The 24894-nt window shown below is 39.1% G+C and overlaps 1 protein-coding gene across 3 annotated transcripts in view; it reads right to left on the bottom strand.

Annotated features, from left to right (window-relative positions):
* Positions 1 to 129: 129 nt before the first annotated feature.
* Adgrg6 (adhesion G protein-coupled receptor G6) overlaps positions 130 to 24894 on the bottom strand; it is a 129573-nt gene continuing 104808 nt past the window's right edge. For 2 of the 3 annotated variants that reach the window (XM_027401971.2, XM_027401970.2), the window contains 9 exons: positions 24493 to 24538; positions 23096 to 23202; positions 20339 to 20466; positions 18944 to 19212; positions 17658 to 17754; positions 15459 to 15742; positions 7103 to 7204; positions 6338 to 6490; positions 130 to 2950 (listed from right to left, as the gene is read on the bottom strand). In XM_027401971.2, the coding sequence (XP_027257772.1) occupies positions 2772 to 2950; positions 6338 to 6490; positions 7103 to 7204; positions 15459 to 15742; positions 17658 to 17754; positions 18944 to 19212; positions 20339 to 20466; positions 23096 to 23202; positions 24493 to 24538 (1365 nt within the window). In that variant the 3' untranslated portion in view covers positions 130 to 2771. Of the gene's footprint in view, positions 2951 to 5159; positions 5206 to 6337; positions 6491 to 7102; positions 7205 to 15458; positions 15743 to 17657; positions 17755 to 18943; positions 19213 to 20338; positions 20467 to 23095; positions 23203 to 24492; positions 24539 to 24894 lie in introns of all 3 variants that reach the window. The other variant, XM_027401972.2, reaches the window with a different exon arrangement.

Genomic DNA, 24894 nt, shown 5'->3' with positions numbered 1-24894 from the left:
CCTAGTATTTTGGCAAAGTCACCCCATGTCATTGGATTTATTGGTGGCAAGGTTATTTTCCAGTTGTCAAATAATTTTTCTCCCATTTAAGAGTCAGAAATAGAAGCATTCACTCATAAAGGAACTGAATAATTTGGAACATGAACAACATAAGTATTTATTTGAAAAATCATTTTCCATTTTGGTAAAATGGCAAATCAGCTTTAGCAGTTTCTCACTACTAATTCTAGTATGCCCTCACAGTTGCTTTTATCCATCATATTCAACGATATCGCTACAGAAAACTGTTTCACAATTTTTCTAGGAAAAAATAGTCTCTCTAATAGAAAAGTAATTAAAACAACAAAGCTGGGCAACAGAAAGCTAAGATAGGAAACAAAACTGACATGAACACAAATAAATAAATATGTACAGAAGAGACAATGCCAACGACAAAGAAAATCTTTACACGGTAAGAACCAGTGACAAGAATGGAGATTATCTCAGGACCCTAGACTAAAACTCTACTGTTACCCAGTGAAAAGAGAGGGTGTGTGTGGGGGGGGGGACCAGAGCCTGGCACTGTTTTAGAGGTGAGCAGAGGCTGGAGACTAGTTCCTCAGTGGAATTCCTGCCCTGTTCTTCTCAGGGGCCAAATGCAAATGAAGACACATACTTGGAACTGAAGGTAGAATTTGGATCAGTCTTTTAAATCCACTTGTAAATATTTCTAGTCAGATGTTTCTTCATTTTTTCCCCTTACCTGTTCATCGGACATATTTTTAAGTGGAGCTGACATTGTTGCCAAATATGAAAAACTAAAAAAAAGACTTTCTCAGACCTGAATACTTTCAAGTAGAAATCAAAAGCAAAGCCATTTTTGAAGCTATGTCATAATTTTTATTATTAAATATGCACTTTGTGCAGAAATCTCACAGTAGAGAGCTAATTAAAATCTATCATGAACACCTAAGTTTGTGGTGGGAGTATGTGAATATTTAGTGACTGTTGGAGCTTCAATTTTCCCATATGTATCCTCTGGCACAATGAGCAGCCTGCTAATATAAGCCCAAAGAAAGGGTTGGCTAGTGAATCTTTCTCCTAAACGGCCTCCTCCTCTGTGAAAGCCAGGCCCAGCAAAGCTCATGTGCACCAAGATGGCAGTCCAGGCTGATACAAAATGTAATGGCAACAACAATCCACCACCGCATTCTATCAGTATCTTTTGCAGCCTGGCAAGTAGCTTCATGATTGACACTCAGTGAGACTTCAGCTGATCCTGCATCTGTTGCAAACCCTGCAAGGTCTTCTTATCTGCGAATGACCTACTTTCTGCACAGAGGTTCAGGTCTGGCCTCTGCCTGCTGACTGCCTCTGTCAGAATCTCTTTCTTTTGTCATCTTGTGCTGCTGTTATGCCATACTTGAAACCTCCTGGACAACCCTGAGCAAGGCTAAAGCCAGCATGTACTGAAGCCAGCAGATAGGATTCCATCACTTGAGAACAACCTATACCCTCATTAGCAAGCACACATTGTTTAGGATCGTTTAGGATTTAGTAAGCTGCTTAATGCTATACGTGACTTGCATGGCACAGTCCATCCATAAATATCACACCAAAGAGTAGTATATCTCGATGGCCCTCCTTAGGCTCTTACACACTCTGATTGGAGGGCTGAGTGCAAATAGTTTTTTGACTAGCAGTTGTAGACCTAGATATTTATAAATTATTTTGGTTAACTGAGCCAGCTGTGTGTTTCAGTGTATGATAGATGGAAGAAAATTCCAGGGGAAGTCAGAGGTCTCTGAAGTTTATGTGAGGTCTCTGATTTTGGTCTTAAAATCATTAAAGCACAGATAGTTTCACGTAATGTCAAAAGTGTGTTCTTCACATGGTGAGAGGCCATTCCATACAGGGTGCTTAACTGGAATTCTCACTCCTCTCCGGAGCCAGTGGGCCCAATGCACAGTGAAGGAGGATGGGGGTATGTGTGTAGCAGGTTTGTTCTTTACATTCAGAGAGCCCACTTTAATGCAAAGTCCACACTCACTTCTGTGCATGGTGGTGATGTTTAAGCTTTATGTCTTGAGATATTGGAAATTTATATACCATATCAACTAGATCAAATTTTTGGAATACTTTTTTTTAGCAAGTTACATTCATGAAAGTTAAATGGTTATCATTTTAGGGAACAAAGCAAGTTTAATTTTATGCAGGTCAAATATTAAACATCTTTTCTACTTACAGTTGAAATTTCACTGAAAAAGAAAAAAACGCTGCTATATTCATAGAAAATAGCACTGGAACAGAACCCGTGAGCACCCAAAAATCACTACAAACATTATTTAGTGTGTTTTCTACGTAGTCTTTATGAAAATCAGGCCACATCCAAGCCTAACCGTGAGATGGGGTAGATGAGATCTACACTAGAATTCACTCTTGGGTTTCTTCCTTTTATGTCCTCTAATTTTAATACCTTTTCCTTCAAATTCTGATGAGTTTGATTCAATTACTCATTTAAAAAATGTCCTATCTAATTGCAGAGTTCAAGGTGCTCTCAGTTCTCAAGAGTGATGACTGAAGCTGGTCCACAGAAGAAATATTCTGAAAAGATGAAGTCTGCATCTCACGAAAGCTTCTCTAACAAGATCCAATCCTTAAGGCTCTGCAGTTACCTAGGTAACAGCACATCGACTTCCGCTGGGCATAGCTTTCACTGCCTGTAGAGCTTCACACTTCTCCAGACAGGTTTCCTTTTTTTTCTTTTCTTTTTTCCCCTCATATCAATGACATTAAAACTTTGTACTGTGGCTGAAGGTATCTGACAGGATAATATTTTTATAGAAGTTATCTGAGTGAGCATTACAATAACCCTTGACCTTATCAATAACCTGATGGACAGGGCTGATTGACGTCTGCTCTCCACCAGCATGGGTCAGTTTTGACAAGGACTTGTCCATGGAAGTGCTGTCTGTAAGAAATATTACAAGAGATTAGGTTTTGGGATGAGCTAGTTACCAGCCTAAGGCCATCACACTCAAGAAGCACACAAAAGAATGGAAGTTTGGGATTCTCTGACTGGCTAGGGAATGGGTAGCATTCAAATATGTTCCCCCTTCAACTCAATTTTAATATTCATGGAATGTCAACCTGCCTTCATGTAATTTCTATCATGGCTTGTTACAATAAAATATTCCCCCCAAGTGCCATTTTTCAGAGTTAATGAATAAGATAGATGAACTTTGTTTTCAAGAGTATATCCACCAAATGGCCCCAAAGTCAGAAATGAATTAGTAACTGAATTAGTAAGTCATGAAAAAAGATATGACATCTAAGATATGTTTTGCAAATAATAAAGAGCAGGGAAAAGTGAAAATATAGATGCCTCTGAGGTCACAAGTGCAAGGAGACTCACTCCACTCCACTTAATATGTAAATTTGACACTGTCATAAAAACTTCAACATGATTTAATTTAAGCATGAAAGACTGTGTTGAGTGCATTGCCTCCTGATCACAACTGTGATTTGAATGGAGGTCAGCAGAAGCATTATCATATTGTAAAATCAAAACTCTCTTCACTGGCAATATTTCAGAAGCAACAATGGCAGAGATAACAACAGCAACTGAGGACCACTAAATACATTTCTAGGATTTTTCCATCCTAGATAAGTGCATGCTGTTCTTCTATAGATTCAGGAACTCTAAAATTGGCTCAGGTGATGGTCTGAAAGCTGAAACTCTTACCACCCTTGTTATCTATGTGAACTTTTATGTTTCTATAAATATAATCAGGGTCTGTCTTCTGCTTCCTGATACACCTTGGGAAAAGTTTTGCCCTCGGATTAACCAAATTACAGACTTCAGAGAGACGCTAAAGGAAAAAAAAATGGCTCCACTATAGTTGTATCTCCTCTCTAGTTCTCCTCTACACTTGGAGGGAGAGACAAAAAAATGCTGCCCCCAAAACACTCATCTCAGTAGCCGGAGCTCTGAATTGCAGTATTTACTTCAAGCCTTTTGTGTCTTGAGTAGACTGGCCCCCATATGTGAATTGCCCTGTAAAATGCATCAAGAGGTGACCAAAGTCCAAACCATCTTCATGCTATCTGCTGCTCCACTACTGATCTGTGTTAGGGCAAACACCAAGTCAAAAAAGGCCTAAAACAGGAAATGGCAGTGCCATCCCATACTAAAGGAAACAAGGGGGAAGAAGAGATGGTTCATGGGAAGATGGGCAGATGGAATGACAGCATGACTAAAGCATGTCCTAGCACTGATGAGAAAAAGCCTGGAGGAGTCACAGAAAAGGTCCTGCCCATGAGGCTCTCAGCAAGCTGGTTGATTTTGTGCTTCCTTCAGGTTCATGGATTTGCTAGCCACTGGTTTTCTGTTGAGGATTATTATTTATTAAATTAAATATATATAATGAATGATTTGTGCTTGACGTTCTTAGCAAACCACAAGTCCTCAGAGAAATGCTGAAGACCAATCCTTTCTGCTTCCTGGACAGTTTCCAAGGGCATGAATTTTTAGAGGCTATCACTGGTCCTATACCAAATACACGACCCCACCGGATGGTTCTCCATGCTCTCCTAGAGCAGGAGCTCTGTGTGTATGCATCTGGTACATCATATACATACATGATATCCCATGGCTTCTGGTTAAATACCACATTATGGGTAGCGAAGATTTAGTTTGTATATATGAAAACCAGGGGCTAGAGATATGAACTGTTATTTGACATATATTGAAGGCACAAGCAGCTTGCAATTGACAAATTTCTCATTCAAGACTTCTATGAATGTACCATGACATATCCAGTAATCCAAAAGACATTGGAAAGGAAAAGAAGTCACATCATATCACGAAAAGTTTATTAAGCACTTCTTTTTTTGTCATCATATTACATGATATGTGGCCCATTCTTCTGGAATATGGTACATATGGTACATTTCTTAGAAGGCACGGCTTGCATACCACATGCAGAGAAGAGCCGGCACAGCCCACTGTCAGAAATCTCAGATTCCAGCTCAGCGCAGGAGTACCATTGTGCTAGCTGAGAAGTACTGTAAAGAACAAGCCATTTTGCTGGTGCAGCAAGAACCTTAGCTTAGTCCATGCAGACATTCTCACTACCTTGTACAAATTCATGCATCCAAGAAAAAGCAGTGTAAGTTACCTGAATGTTCCACTTTAGTTGAAGGAATTCTCTTAGGAGAAATTATCTATACCATAAACATATGAATGTCTAGATCAATTCCAAGAAATAAACCAACTACTTATTTTTGAGTTTATGAGGCTGCTCTCTGCACACCCCAAGCCATCATCAATAGACAGCTGCCCCACCAACAACCAACAGGGATTTAGACTTGCAAATAAACTATAATTTCAGTGTTTGCAACATGAACAAGTATAGACACCTCACACATCTCTCTCCTTTTTAGAAAAATGTCAACTACTAGTCTTTTCTGTGCCATTCACTTCTGCTCATATGTAATAACTATGTGGAGTAAACATTTTAAACATATTTCCATTACACTCTTAGATGTAGCTTTAGGAATGCAGTGTGTGCTAAGACACTACAGCTGCCTGTCAAGGGCTTAATTAGTATCTAAAACTAGAAATCCTATCATTTTCCTTGGAAGTTAAAAGTTTAAACCTTTCACATATCTCACTTTCAAGTAATACAAAAACATTCTTATTTCCCAGTTGTCATCACAATCATTTGTGTATATGCTTAGTGTCAGAACATGTGACCACAGCAGCTGTGCTGAACAAACAGGACACAAACAAAAGGAGTGTTTCTCACAGTCCTTATGACTTTATGAGGATTGTGCTCTGTTCTTTCATATTTTATTAGCCTGCTAAGGGATGGTTGCCACTTACTGCTCCTTGTCACTTCCAATGGTTAAGGAATTAAGTCTTAATCAAAACATAGATCTTACATGGTGCCTCTTCCTACCCCCATGCCAACTTGCCGGTTTCATCCTGGCAAGTTTCCTACTGGGTTGAAGTGTTTTGAAATTTCATTTCTGTATTTCTAAATAGAAATTACTTTAAAAATGAAGTATCACAATTTCAAAAAGAAAACTGTTTCAAGTTAAACTTTGAAGTTATACTATTGAGAGTTAGTGATATTATGGATGTAGACTAGAAGCAGTTGGGCTAAAAATATTTTAAATTGAAAACTCACAACGCTGATGGATAGTCTTTAGATGGACAGTGTAGGTCATGTAAGTCTACAATCACCCTCTAGCAGGCACTGGGATCTACCAGCCAGTGTCAGTCAGTTTTGTGATGAAAATGGCTGGGTGGAAAACAACAAGGAGAAACTTTACATGGCCAAGAGTGACTCACCTGAGTGGCTGTTTCTTTTGAAATAGGTGGTGGAGCTGGATTTTGATTTGGATGTAAGATACGTTGAGTTGGAGCCAATGGAACTTGAAGATAAAGATTTCCCCAGATTATCAGAGCTCTTCTTGATGATATTGGTAGCTGTCTTGCTCCAATCTGAAAGAACAAAGGATGGGGCTTTATTAGTTGGCTTATAGAAAATACAAGCTGTCCCAGAAATCTATCACTGTGTCATTTAATCTATCCAGAACATCCAGTTTTCTACTACACTCAGTGACTTAAAGAGATTGACATGGAAACAGTGAGAGGCTGGGGACAGAACTATCTTGCTCTGACCCCATGTGTATGGTATTTAGTATCCTACTTCAATACCCAATAGGTAAGAAGCAATCGCAGGTGTTTAGAAGGTTAGTGACACTTTCTTTCAAATGTTATGTATCCTGAGAACATTCTCTTCCCCTACATTTTAATTGAGGACCTAAAACTATGGCAAGGTGGGTTTACTGTAGTGGAACCTGGAGATATGAATTGTCAAATTAGATGTCAAAACTTAAGCAATTTTCTAAACCTGTCTAGGATTCCTGTTTATTCTCTACAACATTCAAAGGTGGGGTCCAATATAGAATGTTCCAAGATACCAGCTCAGCATCTTCCCACACTGTTTCTACAGCACTCTCAGTGGATTTTGCTGCTCTGACAGCACAAGGAAGAATGCCAATGATTTCAACTGTTTCTCCAAATGAAAGCCACTCAACCCCATGCCCTTACCTGAATTGTCTGCTAGCCGAAACCTGCCACAGCAGAGGTGGCGCCTCCACTGTTTTTGAACATTCTCCTTCATTGCACAGTGGAAGATAAATATAAATAAACCTGTGGCAAGAAAATATGTGAATATTTAAGACGAATGGAGCATTTTAAATGATAAACATTATTAACTATGTGGAATTATCTTACTATTTTAAAACTAAGTTACTGAGGGACAAAGATCTTAAAGAATGGACTCTTAGTGGATGCAGCAGGCAGTTTAATTGTTCTACAGAAGAACACAGAGACTTGGGTAAATTCAGAATGAGTGCATGGATCTGACTCCAACTTTGCCTGTTCACCATGCCTTATGACTTAACTACACTCACATTGTATGTTGTGAGGAATGTTGAATCCTAAGACTCAACATTCAACAATGCTTTTCATTTTTGGCTTCATTCCCATCCCTCCCCAACACGGGATTCCCACCCACACAGCTTCTAGGACATCTCGCCTTGGCTGAATCTTCTTCATCTCAAACTTCAGATGTTCTTAACAAAAGTTCTGACTATGACCTCTAAACCACTTGAACATTCTTCTTTTCCTCCATCTATCAGGCGTGTTCTCACCCACTGTTTCTTCAGATATTTTAGTAACAGTCTCTTGCCCCATACCAGCCATTAACACCCCAGAGAGGCCACTGTTTGAAGTTCTAATTCATTCTTAATTTAGTCCCTACTCATTATCTTTTGTGCACACTGATCAGGACATGGTAGCCTTGTTTTCCTGGTTTGGTCATTTTTTTGTTATCTCTTAGTATTGGCTATTAAACTCCAAATATAGTCGTTTGTCTGTCTATGTGCTATAGCTTTCCTGAAGCAATGCAAGGAATTATAAATAAATGTTTCCTTAATGAGTAAATATAGTAATCAGATTAATAAGATGAATTCAGCCTGTGTTCAATAAGTGAACATATGCTCATTTTAAGGGATGACGTGATTAGAAGTAGTGAGTTAAAGATAAGACCTGTGTATGGTCTGGGAAGATTGCTCAATAAGTAAAGCACCTGCTGTAAAACCAGGAAGACAGGAGTTCAGATCCTTAGGTCCTCCATAGAAGCTAGGTAGTTAGGGTGATGGTGGAGACATGGGTTCTCTGGAGCAAGCTGGCTTGCCAGTTAGCTATATTGATTATCTTTAGGTTCAAATGAGAGACCCTGCCTTAATGAATAAGGTTGAAAGCAAGTAAGACATCCAATGTCAATGTCAACTTTGGCCTACATAGAAGCGTGTGTGTGTGTGTGTGTGTGTGTGTGTGTATACTAGCTGACACTGTTGCAATAGGGGCACACCCCAAACTTTGAAGACTGAATCAAGAGAATAACTTCAAGGCCAGTCTGGGCTACATTGGGAAACCTTGTTATAAAACAAAACAAATAAAAATAGAACAGACTGAGTTCTATGCAAATTAAAGGATGATAGGACTATAATGACAATACTTTTAAGGCATAAGTTTCTGAAAAACATCTAATCAATTTTCAGGTAAAACTCTCATTTTATTTTATACTAGTGATGGTGATAGTATGTCTACACGAGGAAGGGCCTTTCGGAAGATGCAGATTAGAATGGAACCTTTAAAATTCTTGGAGTGGAAGGAAGGTGAAGGAAGCTTCTAGAAGGTTAATTTGTGCAGTGACTGTGAAGCACTGAATTTGGCATTTGGAATTTTCAAGAAGAATAAGGCTGATCCTTAATAGTAATGAATCCAAGAATCTCATAAAGTGGCATAAAAGTAAAGTTATTGCATTTTCAGGAACAATAAAACTTATTGGTTTCTTTTGAATTTGGAGCATTCATTAAGAGACCTAAATTATACTATAGCTTGCATGATTAAAAAGCAATAATTTAAAAAATGTGGGCAGGCAAAAGAGATTGCTCAGTGGATAAAGTGCTTGACACTCAAGGCCAAAGACCTGAGGATCACCTCAGAATCCATATAAAGGTGTAAGGAGAGAACCAACTCTATAAAGTTATTCTCTGAACTCCACATGTGTGTAATAGGACATATGTGTCCCCCTTAAGCTTACATACATACATCAATAATAAATAAAGTTTTAAAAGATAGCACAAAAAAGGTTTGACAGTTTGATATGTATAGCTAAGTTTGCAAAATGCAACTGAACTTATATTTGGTAGTTCATATCTTTTTTGACTTATGAAACATTTTATTGCCAAAAACCATATATATATACATACATATATATATATATGTACACATATACAGCAGTAAGCTTTTCTTCTATCTTGTAGTCCTAAGACTCAAACTCAAGTTGTCAGACATAGTTGTCCCACCTCTAGCTGAGGATCTATTGGTAACTGATGTCTCCTGGGATAGGGAGGATTTCCTGTAGTGATGTGGCCTCCAGGTTCCCATGCTCTAGTAGATGATTCTACTCCCATGCATATACTGGCAGCACAAGTGGGACATATATGTGTGGGCGCGCACATGCACACACACACACGTGTGTGTGTGTGTGTGTGTGTGTGTGTGTGTGTGTGTGTGTGTGTGTGTGTACATATGTATATATAATAAGCACATGAATTTGTGGGAATAAAGTATTGGAAGGAAGAATGGGAGGAACTGGAGTGAAGGGAATGGGGAGTGGACTTGATCAAAACATATCATATGCAATACGAAACATCTCAAATTTTACTAACAAAGTAATTCTAACTACAAAAAGACAGTTTTCATAAAGGTGAAATTTTAGTTATTCAGAAATATACCCACCCACAAGATCCCTATGCTGTGGGTTAGAGGAGGCGGAGGCGAGTGAGAAGGACGACACCTGCTTGCACATTGACCTGGTCTATGAAGGGCATTGGGTGGGAGTGGGGTCTCAGAGCAAGGAAAGACTCTCTTCCATATTAAGGATTTAGAGGCAATGTCTAGGGGTTGACTATCCTTCCTTGGCAGTTGAGAGGAGGCATTGGTCAGAAGGGACCTCACGTCCACAACCAGATGACTGACTCAGAGTGCTATGCCTACCAAATCCAGTGTGCTCCTAAGGATACCCCAATAAACTTTTGTTTGTCTCGGCACTCTGTAGCTCTACAGCACCCTACAACTTAGAAGCAGCAAGTAAGCAATTCGATGTACACATTGCTTCTAAGTTGTAGGGTGCTGTAGAGCTACAGAGTGTGGAGACTGGAGAGTAAAGAGACATAAGGTGAAATCTACAGTGGTTGCAGACAAAGGAGGCTGTAGTTCAGACCTTGCCTGCTGGCTTGGGCTTATTAAATGTGCCCTAGGAGATTTTTCTGTTATATAACTGAGAACATGTGTAATTGTATGCTCTTAAACACCTGTATGGTGTGATCGCCCGTGTGAGCTGGAAGATAACTATACTCATTTAAAGATGTTCATACCTAGCATAAATCAAAGGGTTACCTTAGGGCCTCATTCTGAGCCAGTGACTATCTTTCAGTTGAGAGCAAAAGGTGAAGTTTTGTAGACATTGCTTTCCTTCATACTCTATCAATATTCTTTTGTAGCACACTTGTATTTTTACATGCCACACAGATGGATGAGAGAAAAGAAAATTCAGAAGATGTTTATGAGATTATTGAGACACTAGAAAAGAACTAGGTAGTAAACTTGACCTTTTGGGGATCTAAAATATGAATTAATTTGAGAATCACACATAGAATGTAGTCAGAGAGGATGAGTTCAAGGAACTTGTGTGAAATATTTTTAAAGTGCTAGAAACCTAGTGCAATAGAACCTCCCAGGAATCCCTGAGACTCCTGGCTGAGACTCCCAGCAGTGGGGGATATGGAGCCTGAACTGGCCATCTCAGGTAACCAGGCAAGACTTTTGGATCATATGACTTGCCTTTAATCTTGATCCTTATAGAGCTATTTAGCTATAGGAAGTGATATTTTTATTAGAAATTTGAGTCCCATTCCCTTTTCTTGACTCAGGCAGAAATATGGCTTTTATGAGTATATGGAAAATGAGTAGCTATTTCTCAAATGCTGAGCTTAATTATCAAAAAATTAAAAAGACATGCCAGAAAGAGTTTCCCTAGATAGGAAGGAGTAAAGTCGAAGTCAGCGCAAGTGGCCAGCCGTCCAAAAGGTCTCATTTGAGTCCACATGCAAGGGACAATGATACTTTTCACTGCTCATCTCTGAAAGTCCTTAATATCTAAAGGCCACTGGTACAAGTAAACAATAGATTTGGACAAAAATAATAAAATGAAATTCACCTTTTCTGAACCTGAACGATAACCCTATAGAAACACAGAGAGAAGACATATGCATTAACGTACCATAACATAAACAACTTGAAGGGTTTGAGAGGGAGTGAAGTGAGCAGCAGTGTGTGATGGGTGTCTTCGATCATGACTATAAATTTTGGACTTTGGATGTGAAAATCAGTCACTCATTCATCAAACCAGCTACTTGGGGAGAAGAGGCAATGTGAGTACATTCTTGACCAATGGGGAAACAGCCTAGATGGCTTCTAAGCTCTTGAGTGACTCTGCACCCAAGACTTGTCACTGAAACAAAGCCAGCTATTGTTAAGTTGGGTTGATGGCTGTTTTGGGAAATGTGTTTTGAATCTTCTTTTCATACTACAAAGATACCCTTAACAAAATTACTTCTCTGTGGCATGAAATGCCCTGTCAAAGGATAGATGAATAATATATTTCCTTGCAGTGTGTCATGTTTCATCCCACTTGATGTCGTTTTAGGTGTCTGGCGTTGAAAGGTGGATCATCATTACCTTGGCAGCAATTACACATGTGCATTGTGTGTGTGTTGCTGTGTTGAAGTTTAACTTCCATGAAGCCCCCAACTGGGCCAGGGAGATTCAGCTGGCATTTGATCTAGTGCATCCCAAAATTTAGCTTAATGCCTTGGTCTGCCAATGGGATTGAGAATAATGACAGTGCCTGCAGAATATCAAACAAAGTTCCCACTAACTTATTAAAAGCATATTTGCTAGTATTTTACTAAATGGAGATAGATATTCACTTCCTAAATGAGAACACTGGCATGAACTGAGGAACAGTTAAGGAATTTGCTTTAGTTTTATTTCTATTGAAAACTATACATTTTATCTTTTGTCACCTATTAATGTGCTCTCTAATTTCCATATATATATGCATATATATGTTATTAGTATTTCATTGTCAGATGCAAACTGATCTTAGGAAAGTCATTAGCTTTTTGAATTGAAAAGGCCACCAGTTTGCCTATTAAAAAGGAGACTATATCCTCTTTCTGAAGTTCCTGCTTTTCAGACTTAGGAGCCTGATTGTAAAATCACAGATGTTAGATGAAAGTGTTTCATTAATTCCCATGCACTACACAAATGTTCATGATTTCTGCTGCTCTGGGTATCTTAATATTACCAATGCAAGTAGCGGCAGACGTCTCTGAGCAGACTGATAATCACTTTTTTGTGTTCACTACAACAGCTTCTGATTGCAGAACTATGCAATGCATTTATCATGCTCTTGCATGTGGGTATGGAAGAGGGCCTGCTTGTACTTAACAGCTAATGGATACTGTTTTTCCCCTGGAAATAGAAAATAGAGGATTAAGTTCCAGGTATAAATTAAACTGTATAACTTGAGCTTGTTAGGGAAGTCAAAATTATGGGGATCATATAGAATTTAGACAGTAGATAAATCAAACCATTATTTCTGATCCTCTTCATTTCAGAAAAAAGAATTTTCTCAGTTTCATTGCCTTGTGGAGCTTACTCTGTTCCCCCTTTGAAAACAGAGCCTTTTTATGTAACTCAGAATGACCTAGAACTAATATCTTTCTGTTCCTGCCTCCCAAGCTCTGGAATCACCACTGCACATGAGTCTACATGCTTCTAATAAAAGCATAAAGTTCTTACAAAAAAAAGCCTCATATTGAAGGTTAAAACCAGCTCACCAATAAAAGCCATTAAAAATTTATACACTGTTCCAGGAAGTTTTCATATGGCCTGGCTGGTGAAATAATTTTCTATAAAGCCATGTCCTCATTATCAAGGTCTTTGTATTTAAGTTTTTGTTTAGGATATATATATATATATATATATATATATATATATATATATTTGTTTTTGGTTTTTTCGAGACAGGGTTTCCCTGTTTCCCTGTGGCTTTGGAGGCTGTCCTGGAACTAGCTCTTGTAGACCAGGCTGGCTGGTCTCGAACTCACAGAGATCCGCCTGCCTCTGCCTCCCGAGTGCTGGGATTAAAGGCGTGCGCCACCAACACCCATCTTAGGAGATGCTTTTTAGTATCATTGGGTGTGGATAAAATTGGTTGGAATGTATATGATTTAAAATTAGTCTTAAAGTCAGTGATTTATGAATAACACTGACTTGATGACAGCTGATATTTTTCCCATGCTAGGAAAAATTAAAGCATCCCAATTCTCATTAATGGAAATGGAGCTGTACAGACAAATGTTGAAGTTCACTGCCAGGAAATTCTAACAGCGAAACCAAGGTTGGGCAGGCAGATGATTGTGCCTTTCAAGTACAATCCTGCAAAATAAAACCACAGAATTCCTAATGCAAGTGGACACTCTTGTCAATATTTACTTGGGCACTTTTATGTAGTGTATCATAAAAGAGATTAAATAGAGGGATATTGCCTTTGCCGAGCTGTGTAGATGTGTTCATAGCGATAAAAATCTAGTTTCCAACTTAAGGATATACTCTCGAGACTTATTATTCCATGTATTCATGATAACAAGCCTGCATGTTTTGTCTATTATGAGCCTGAATAAATTTGCTGGATTAATCAATGAGTATTTATGCCAGTGGCATCTCAGATTGGATCTAGGCCATGCTTGAGGCCTCTCCTTTCCCTCATGCAGCAGTCTTATTTATTTAATAGTCACAGCACATCTACTTTGTAACAACTGCTTCAGTTCAAGAGCTAGCACAAGTTGCAGGGTGGTGAGTAATACTTAATACATCTTAGATACGGCAATGGGGAACACCCAGGGAGGTGACTGAATTTTGAGGAGTACAACCCTGCTTTCCACCCCAGCTTAGATTCGTTTGGATGTATTTAGGTGTTCTTCCACACATCTGTAACTGTATGAGCAGAAGAGTGGCTTCAGCAAAATCAGTAGGGTTCTCATTGAAAATAACCCAGGCTCTGATGGTATAGGTGCTGGAGGCCTACAATCCCAGCACTCAAGTGGCCAAAGTAGGATTTTGAGTTTGAGGTCAGCCGGGACTACACAGTGAAACACACACACACACACACACACACACACACACACACACACACACACACACACACACACACACACACACGAGGGGGAGGATATTTCCTACTCTACCATTTAATTTCTTATGATTTGTTTTGCTCATAGTACTTCAGTACTCTGAGTTTTGTCATAAGAAAGCAGATTGTCTGGTATCTTGAAGAATGTTATAGAAAGACTTGGGAAGCAGTGCAGAGGCCTGACGTGTGGGAGGCCCTAGGTTTAATCTTCAGCACCACAAAGCAAAGAAAGTATTTAATTTTCAAGATGTAACCGGCATACATTCATTTAGAGAACACTAGAGAGTGCATTGTGGAATCAAAATTATGATTGTATGACCAGGTATGGTGGTGCAGTAGGCAGAGGCAGGCGGATCTCTGTGAGTTAGAGGCCAGCCTTTGGTCTATATAGCAAGTCCCAGACTAGCCAGGGCTACACAGTGAGACAATTTCTCTGTCTCTCTCTCTTCCTGTCTGTTTGTCTCTCTCTCTCCTATATGTATGCATATGATATATAGATTATTAATATATTATATATAGCTTATATTTTTTCAAAACAGGGCACTGGTATGTTTGATAGGTTGAATTAATTTCTGTATCTCATAGAAAAAACCAAGTTTCTGAATTAGAGTTGGATTTCATTTTTAAACCCAAGGAGCTTAGGAGGTAAGGTGAAGTGCTCTGCCCATGCTTGGGAAACTTACACAGTTTGCATGAAGGGCAGCGGCATCAGCCTGAACTAGAGAGAAGACAAAAGTTGACTGGGCCCCCATAAACTTCTAGTTATGCTCTCAGCTAACACAGTATGCTGCTCCATACTCCTTTGCATGATGCTGTATTTCTTGACTACCTGCTGTCTACCAGGCCCTGCTCTAATATGCCTGGAATCTATTACTCAGGAAAGAAGAGTCTGCTAACCTGCCACCTCTTTACCTCTCCAAGAGCTTTTTAATGAACTGCCCAGTTGTGCCTGAAACTATGCTTGACACCTGGAGTAATAATAGAAACTTGACCTGTTCTGTCAAAAGGGAAGCTGTCTGCAAATATGATAAAATTAGAAAGCAGCCACTGCTTGGGTACCACTTATCTTACCTTGTAAAGAATTGAAGATGGAGAAGAGGTACATGAAAGGGATATTTAAGGGTCCCCAAGCAAAGAAAGCAAAACCCCACGTCATGCCCAGCAGGAAGGTCAGGCTGACCACGCTGCGTAGGTTCCTTAAGACCTCTTCCCTCAGGGTCCGGTTGCTTCTCTTTCCGTTCCTCCCGCAGATTTGTACCATGACCACAATGAACATGGCGACATTCAGGAAGAACATGACTCCAAAGTACCCAGCACAGCTCACATAAAATACCACGGGATCCTGAATCCAGCAGCTTAAAGGAAAAGAAGAACAAGATAAAAGAGTTTGGCTACCACACCCTGTTTACTCGTGACTTTCCTTGGCCTGGTTTGCACAGCTTGCAGAGTTCTTTCTAAAACACCTATGAAAAGTCTGCTTACTTCCGTGGGCTTCAGGTTTTGCTTTGATCCTTTCATAGGCAGTTTTTTGTTGGGGTAGTTTTGGATGACTGCTGTCTTGATCTCATTATTTGAGTCAACATTAAAAAGCAAATGAGGTTGCTTGTTGAATTCTGATTAGTATGAGTGCATGCTTGTTTGGCTGGTTCAAAACCACATCTGACCCTTTCTCTTGTGTGTCCTTACTCTAACAATGGGGGTTTTCAGCATTCAGTTTTGCTGTCCTTTCCTGTCAAGGGGTGGCTATGTAAACACCATCCCCCCCCCAAATAACATGGAAGCAGAAGTGTGCTAAGAGATTTTTGCGAGAGCCATGGTATTACAGCTGTCTGCTTATGTCCCTGTGAAAGGACCAGGAGAGTAGCTGCAATGTTGATCCTGGTGATTTTTAGCCACAACATCAATGCTAGTGGTCACCTATGTCCCCAGCTCCTTGTCATCTATGATTAGCAAATTTATACTTCTTTGTCACATTGAAATTATACAAAGCAATTATTACTTATATAACTGTTCTAGTTGCAACAAGATATTATGGAATTAAAAGATTCATGTATAGATTTTCTTGCACACAATTTTAAAGTATATGTAAATTGTAACACATCTTCATTAAGAAGAATATACTTGATTTTTCAGAAATATATCAGGTAATAGATGGAAGAAAAATTATAACTAGTCTGTGTTGCAAAGTCTAACTTGGGTGAAACTGAAAAGCAATACAATTTGCAGATGTCCTGGTGTTTCTTTAAGTTATGGAAATTCTTGTGTGCCTAAAAAATTCAGTAATATCCGGAAATCAAATTCATCTTTAAAATAAACTGTCCTCATTCTGGCTACTGAGGTGAATGTTCTCTTGAACTCCTCAGGTCCTAGAGCTCAACATGATTTCTAGCATACAATGAATGCTCAATAACGAGATTTCATGATAGCACAACTTTAAAAAGAGCTTCAAAATCCTATGACAACTGAGTAAGATAGATTTTACAGTCACCCATTTAAAACTGATTCAGTTTAAAATTTAGTGTTTCTCAGGGGGGTCCCCTCAATAACACTGCATGTCTGTGGCACTAGATTTTCTTTAAACATGGAAGTCTCCTAAAGATTCAGGAGTTTTTGTTACAGGTCCAACTTGTTGGGGTTTCATAGTGTGGCCTTAGAAACACAAGAAGGGAAGGCCATTAGGGATGAAAACTGATTTAAGTATAGAAGTGTGAGATATTCCTGAAGTTTACACAATGTATTGGGGTCTCACATAATAAAAAATATGTTCATTGAGCAATCAGTAATTCTTCAAATCAATAGACATCAATGATCCACCATATGCTTGATGAGGTACATGAGAGTCAATTGCTTAATCTCAATGACCTCAACTTGTGAAGGAAAGTTTTCCCCAAGAACTCATGGACCACCCTGTGTTCTGTGAAATGCTTGTATTGACACTGGGCCATTTCTGCTATTGCCGATATTTCTGGGTTGAAGGAGGAGAGAATAGTACAGAATCTCCTCCAATTGAACGAGTCTTCTGAGTCTAGCAGAGAGCATCTCAGGTGTCTGAACTCTCCAGACCACATAGTACTGTGGTATTAAAACAAAGAAAGGTACCTCTGAGCATTGAAATGATTAATCTGTGGTAAGAAGACCTTGGACAGATCCTCACAGGTGAACTGAAACCTTCAAAATTGGTGCATTGTTGTCACCCTGGTAATTTATACTAAACATTAGGAGACAAGTACGTATCCCATCACAATCTCCCCCCAAGTGTGTATTACTCACAATTCATCATCCTGCTCTTTCCCATAACTTTCTTTTCCATAAACTTCATTTTGTTTTCTGCTCGCTAGGATAATGGACACCACCAAAGCTGGCAGACCTGTTATAAAAAGACCATCACATTGAGAGAGCTCCTGAAGACTCTGGGACTGCCTCGTGAGACTGATATTCTTAAGTAAATGAGAAAAAGAAAACCCCCTACAACAGAGATTCAATTTTCTTAGAGTGACTAGGTTGGTTGGTTAAAACCAAGAGCAAAATTCCCTCCTTAATGTGGAACATAACACTCTAAGTGACAATAGTTACGATTTACTCTTGAATGATAAGATATTTGAGTGTTCTTTTGGGTCTAGTGGTACTCACTGGAGATCTAGACCCTGATTCTATGTAATGCAGCACCAGCCAGGATGGCTGTGTAAATGATGCTACATTGGGACACCAGAGTTCAGAAAGATAAGATGACTGCAGCTGCTTTTACTCTTTTTATATGAAGCAAAGACTTTAGGAAAAGCAGATGATGGGGAATGTACTGTGTATGTTTATCTTATTGATTGTTAAATAAAATACTGTTTGGCCAATGAGACAGGAAGTTAGATAGGACTAGAAGTCAAAGATAAGCAGCAAGTGTATGATGGCTTTTCTTTTGTCCTCGGAGACTCAGTAACACTCCTGCATCTACTTCCTTGAGCCATCCATGCCTCCTCAGTTCCTCAAGAGATCCTTGGGTTTTCTTATGGCAGGATGTGGAAAACTAAGGGATGGCTCAGCCTTGACTATTGCCATCTGAAAAAGATATGTTATTGGGATTCAAGATGCCTAGCTTGACACAAAACCCAGATTAAAAAAAAAAATCATTCAATAGAAAGATTCTGAGCAGGCTAATATGGATGGCCTTTGGATATCTGACCAAGGATCCATGGTAAAAAGCTAAAGGCATGTGAAAATAATACTCTTTTTTTATGGCTTCGACAACCTGGATGAGTAGAGGTAGGCGTTTAGCTAGCTACTATATTTGGAATCATAATGTGCTGTCAGTTGCATCTTTAGCCCTAGGTTGGCACTGGCCTCAGGAAATGAGTTTGTGGTGACTTGATGAGTCAGGGGCTAAGCCTTTTCACTTTACTCCTGAATTTAGTTGAGTACTGGGAGAGGTTCACCAACACACAGTGCTGGGGAACTGAGGGCGTCTCTTCCTTGGGATTGTTTTATCTTATGCATGCTGTGAATCACCATACTTCTATGGGCCTTACAGTATGATACACAAGGAAGGATGTCTGGGGGAGGCTTACCCCAGCCAATGATGCAGAACTTTAGAATATACCGGTGGATGTACGTGTTAAATACTTTCACAAGAGCAATGTACATGTGGATGGCTTCCAGCCCCATCCAGGTGAAGGTAGCCAGGAGGAAGAAGTGCAACAGGGCAGCCACAGCCGTACAGAGGCCAGCCACATCAAAGGAAGTGATCCAGCCATCCAGGAGGAAGATGAGATTCAGGAAGAGCAGGGCTGAACTCAGGTTCATCAGGATTTTAGAGGGATAATCCCTACGCAGCTTCCTAAAGATGAAGAAGAAAAATGTATGAAAGGAGTAACACTGCACACCAATGTTTTAAAAACAAGAGTCTGTTCCTGTTTCCCACCATTCTTGGCAGTAGGCAACTCCATATACAAGATATGGTCCCACCCCCCGGGAGGAGTGAAGATATTTATGCATATTTGCCAGGTTCCAAAGAAATTTTTAATGTGATTTTCATTTCAAAACTGTTTCCAATATCCCTAACTTGTTTATACAGAGTTTATATTTATTTACTTGTCTATTTTTGAGACAGGGTCTTCTACTGCAGCTCACAGTGCCTTGTAATCTACTATGCAACCCAGGCTGTCCTCTACCTCATGGAAATGCCCCTGCTTGAGCTTTTTGAATGCTGGGATTAAAGCCATAAGCCACTATGCTCACATTTTGTATTTAATTTAGGAATTTTTCCGGTTATAAGAATTAAATATTTAATCAACCAAATTTATGTGCTTGCTTGTGTGTGTTTGTGTGTGTGTGTGTGTGTGTGTGTGTGTGTGTGTGTGTGTGTGTGTGTGTGTGTACCTTCATGTGGATGCCAGAAAAACCCATAAAAGGGCATTAAAGTCTAAAGACCCCGGAACTAAAGTTACAGATGGCCATGAGTTGCCTGATGCGAGTGATGGGATCCAAACTCAGGTCCTTCTGCCAGAGTAGCCAGTGATCTTAGTTGCTGGGCCATTCCTCTAGACCTGACATTTTTATTTAAAAAGTAATTTCCCACAAATTGTTTAATGTTCTTGATTTTTAATGAGTCAGAGATCCCTTTCAAAAAATTTCCTGTCTCAAGAATGCTTGTATATAATTCATGAAGTAAATATCTTTACCTTTAACAATGTAGTAAGTATTTTATGTCATTTTAATTTACATAAGTGTTAATACTCTCTAACAGGCTTGAATCCACTTTACAAATAGAGATATAGTAGTTGTAAACTAAAATTCTATACCTGGAAAATTCATGGTGCATGATCTTATGGGAAAGATGAGGATCAAAGGCAAGACAGCAAAATGACTCATAAACTGTGGAATTGTGTTTTAAAGCTGATGTAATTTTCATGTTCACATTTACAATTGTTAACACCAGGCTTCACAGATGGAAATATACTTACTCAAAAGCAACATATGTTAGGAGAGTTGCAGCCGAGAAAATAGCAGATATTCCACACCCAATATAGGTGATGAAAGTGAGGACCTTTGTGTTTCTTCCATCTATCTGTGAGGCACTTCTTGGAAGATCCTAACAAAACATGCAATTCAGCTGTATTATTCCTCATCCATGACAGTGATGCTTTATGTCATTAGAAAGTTCACAGTTCACACTAGAGCGGTTCAATCACAGGGCTTAGAAATAACAATGCTCTCCAACACTGACATAGCCACTTGCTGCACTCTTGTGAACCAAACCATGAAAGAAAAATGAAGCATTATTACAGAAGTAGGCGCACACTGCTTTAAATCAGTACCTCCTTGGACACTAGTGTAAGCCAGAGAGTGAAACCACAGGCATCCCCCACAGAAATGGTGGAGGATACAATCACACCTGTTTCTGCAAGGATAGGGGCATGAGTATGAATGGAGGCTACTATGCAAACATGGCCAATCCCCTAAGCCCCTGCTAGGTGAGAGATGCTCAGCTATGAAAAGCATTCCCCTGCTGTGACAGTCCAGGAGTCCCTCAAAACACTAAGAAGACATGTGCCCATGGCACAGAGGATAGGGTTCAGTGAGTGCCACTAGAGTCCAGACAGGTGCCTATATGGTACACTCACTGAAGGATGAACTAGAATAGAGAAATTAGGATCTCTGAAAGATCAGCAAGGATGATGAACTCGTCAAAGTACTGTTTCCACCTAGGTGACACAAATGACTGGTCACTAAATAAAATAAAGAAGTAATCTTACACGCCGATTGCAATTCTCACAGAATTCTCATATCATTTGGTGCCTTCTGAGAATGATCACATGACAATTGTATCCTTCTAAGCCAGCCAACATGAAGATAGAAGAATGTAAAATAATCTGAAAGTCACTTTTATTCCAGAGAAATGTAGAAAAGGACATTAAACATGTTCCACAATTATAGAATAAAAGATATAAGTTTATGTGTCATGGGAAGATTTAAAGTATCTTATACAAGTGAACAAAGAACTTGTAAATCTAGAAGAAAAAACTATGACTCGAGTGTTGGTGGTCTGGAAGCACCAAAACGATGCAGGCACATTGCCAGAAAGGATGAATTTTGGAAAGTTTTTCTTCCAGCAGTTCATAATCTTACAAAAGAAGCCAAAAAGGAAAGTGGGGAAATTCACTAATAAGTAAATCTCCATACATGCAAACTTAACTTTTTACTCAGACAGCAACAGAAAACACAACATACATTTATAAACCCACAATAAAATGTAAATAACATACAGTAAAACTGGTTATCAGAGGAACGTGCAGGTAAAATCTGGCTGCATTTAAATCAACTTTAAGAAGTCAATTTTCTTACTAGCACCTAGTTGTCTAGAAATAAAAGTCACAATCATTTTCAAATATATATGCACATTTTTGAAATAATTAAGCTAAAGCTCATATAGCCAAATGACTGATTATACCTTTAATCACCTTTAAAGAAAAGAAAAGATGGGAGGAAATATGAATTTCTGTTTAAAATGCATAGTGAAAACACAGTATGGTTTAGTTGTTCATTTTAATCCCCTGAAGAAAAAATATATTTTGAGAGCACTAAAGTTACTTTCTATGATTTGTGACTTTTGTCAGCCTTGCTCTTCTTGCCCAGAACATTTGTATCCTAGGTTGTCAGGAAATTTACAACTTGCAGAGTTGTGAATTCATATGACAATGGTCATTTGCACAGGCCAAGTAGTTCATCTGCCAAATACTGCAGTCTACAGTTGCTCACTGCTTCCTCCCAGACCCCACAGGAGGAAGGCCATATGATTAAAGGGAGGAGATGAATACAACCTCATGTCTGTGATTCCAACTGGAAAAAGTGTATCACTTCAATTCCCATTACTCTAATCTTCTATGAAAAAGGAGTAGTGGTTGATCCCTTCGTAGAACCCCTGTCAAAACAATGGCTATGATACAGTCCAGTTGTTCTCCATACTGGATAGGTGCTTACACAAGTGTACCAGATCAATGGTACTGACCGTGGGTGAGTTCCAACACACCCGTGGGAATAAGGTGCATCTTGAAAATTGAATGCAATAAAATGAAACACTGATTTGCTCTAAATTTTTACAAAAACTCTTGAGTATGCTGGCTAGATAGATTTCTTTTTAAGGACAAGAGAAAGGAAGAATAGAACGAGTTACATCAAAAGCTCAAGGTGAGAGAAACCTCCAGGGATCATCTTTCTAGCAGGACTAAGTTACTGACTCAAACTACTTACTAGCTGTCTTAACAGACTATCTTCTTCAGGGCAGAAATTAGTTAGCACAAGACGCAATATCAGCTTGCAGGCAATCATAATAAATAGCGCGTCAGGAAGAAAACTCTTCACCAGACTATTCATATTGTGTTCTATGACAGCAACACCCAATACTTTTTCCTTTTGTCTCTGTCCACTAACTCTTTCTCCCTTAAACTAAAGGGGGTTCGTGAGGATTTCTTTTTGGTTCTGGAATTACTTCTCATCACTGTGATCACTACAATTGAAATCAGGTAGATTTCTATGATGCTGTCTTTTGATGTAAACACATGACTTCTGTTAACTGGATGCTTCTTTAAGATTTAGGGTACAGACGTGCATGACTAGGAAACAATTTCTAAGATATATAATCTAAAAATGCCGGCTCACACAAAAGAAGTGTGCCCTCTATAATTACAATGTGTCAAAACGAGCCAAGGAACTCCCCTTACCATCAGGACTCCAAAGTGAGTGAAGTGGTTACACAGGCAGATGGTCTCACCAGCATCCGAATCAGAGCTTGCGACACATCCTGAGGTGTTCCATCCACCAAAACTTTCTGCAGGAAGAAATAATGAGTGAAGAATGGTAGCAGCTGTGTCCTCTGTAAGGGACAAGAGCCCTCCTGCCTCAAGGAGCTGATCTGTATGTAATATGGGCATCGTTCTTGTAGCACTCAAGATGTAGAATGATGTAGATTCCTGGAATCTTTGAAAGTCATCTCAGAATTACTCAGGGAGTGGTTTCAAACTGTGTTCCATGGAAATATCTCAGGCTTTTTGAAGATGTTCACATTGAATTTTTAACAAAGTTTGAAATCAACTTCCATGAAAACTAAGATTCCTTTTCAAATATCATGTGCTAATGAGAACTCTGAAGACCAACACATTTTTGCTGTCTGGAATCGGACTAACTTTTTGTGAAGATATAAGAGGAAAGGAGGACAGCTTTCTTAGAATATTCCGTGATGTGCACAGTGATTATCATTATGAAGATAGGGACAAATGGCTTGAACACACCCTACCAGATTTTTTTGCCATTAGATTTGTCCATTTGTTTAAATAGTTTATGCATAGGATAATACTTTTAACCAAGTACACAAGTTAACCAAGATCTCAAAAAGTGTGCAACTAAAACACAGCAATGAAACTGTCTGTAATAAAAAATTGACAAAAAGAGACTTGGGGGAACCACTGGACTGTATATCTCATTGGCAAAGTAGCCGTTATGGCACCAGAATGGACTTAGGAGCAACATGGCATTAGGAATTCATGGGGAAGATGACCCTCAGGGATGAACACACGAGGTTTCCTTTTGCACATCCCCTTACTGATTGTAACATTCTCTGCCTGGTGATTTGTTGATTCCTTCTATGTTCCTTCCTGTCTTGATTGCTCAATATCATCTTAGAGGTCATTTTCCCCCCAAGTAATCTATGTTCTTTATAATCGCTCCTATGTTTATCTTCCCTCAGTAGGCTCTTTCACTATCTCATATTTTTTATGCCTTGTGGATGTTAAATAATCTCATCAGATATATAATGAGATGAGCTTGAGCCTATGTTCAACGGAAAATGGCTGAAATAGAAATATATGCCACATTGCACATACACCTGAAATAAAAGTGGTCCATTCATTCAAACTGTGAGTTAAATACATTTATCTATTGCAGTGACAAAAGTTATTTTAAAAGTGAGAATTGATTTCCCAAGCTTTCTAAACTATAGTTTGAAGCTCAGCTACCCTTAAAATGTGGTTGGAGGTGAAATGGGATAGGGTCACTGGGAATGCTTAACAACACTTGAAATTCTATGAATCTATATTAAGTCCCCCAGTTTTTTAAAACTTACTATTTTTGTTCATATCCCAGAAGGCACAGATGGGACGATGCACTTCCTGTATTAATATAAGAATAAACATGCAAAGTTGTATTTTAAACTGTTTAAAAGTCACAACTGAAATGCAATGTCAAGGACATGAAAATGTCAAGGACTTCACTAAGATACTGATCAGTACCAGACATGGCAGCACCGCCTGAGGAGATCAGTAACCTGGATAGACCTTCTCTCCTAGAGAGGTCAAATCAAAATCAAGTAGGACCTCCAAGAAGAATTCCACTCACTTTTCTGCAGGACACTCACTCTCTGTTCCATTGTAAAATACTGAATCAACTATTCTTCTTCATGTCTAGCAAAGATTTTTATAACTTAATGTTCATAGCATCTTCAAAACTCTCCCATATGCCTAAAATC

This window comes from Cricetulus griseus, chromosome 2, assembly GCF_003668045.3.
Source record: "Cricetulus griseus strain 17A/GY chromosome 2, alternate assembly CriGri-PICRH-1.0, whole genome shotgun sequence".
In the NCBI taxonomy this organism is placed as follows: domain Eukaryota; kingdom Metazoa; phylum Chordata; class Mammalia; order Rodentia; family Cricetidae; genus Cricetulus; species Cricetulus griseus.
The sequence above is the reverse complement of the archived record's forward strand: the minus strand, read 5'-3'. Positions and strand labels throughout refer to the sequence as shown.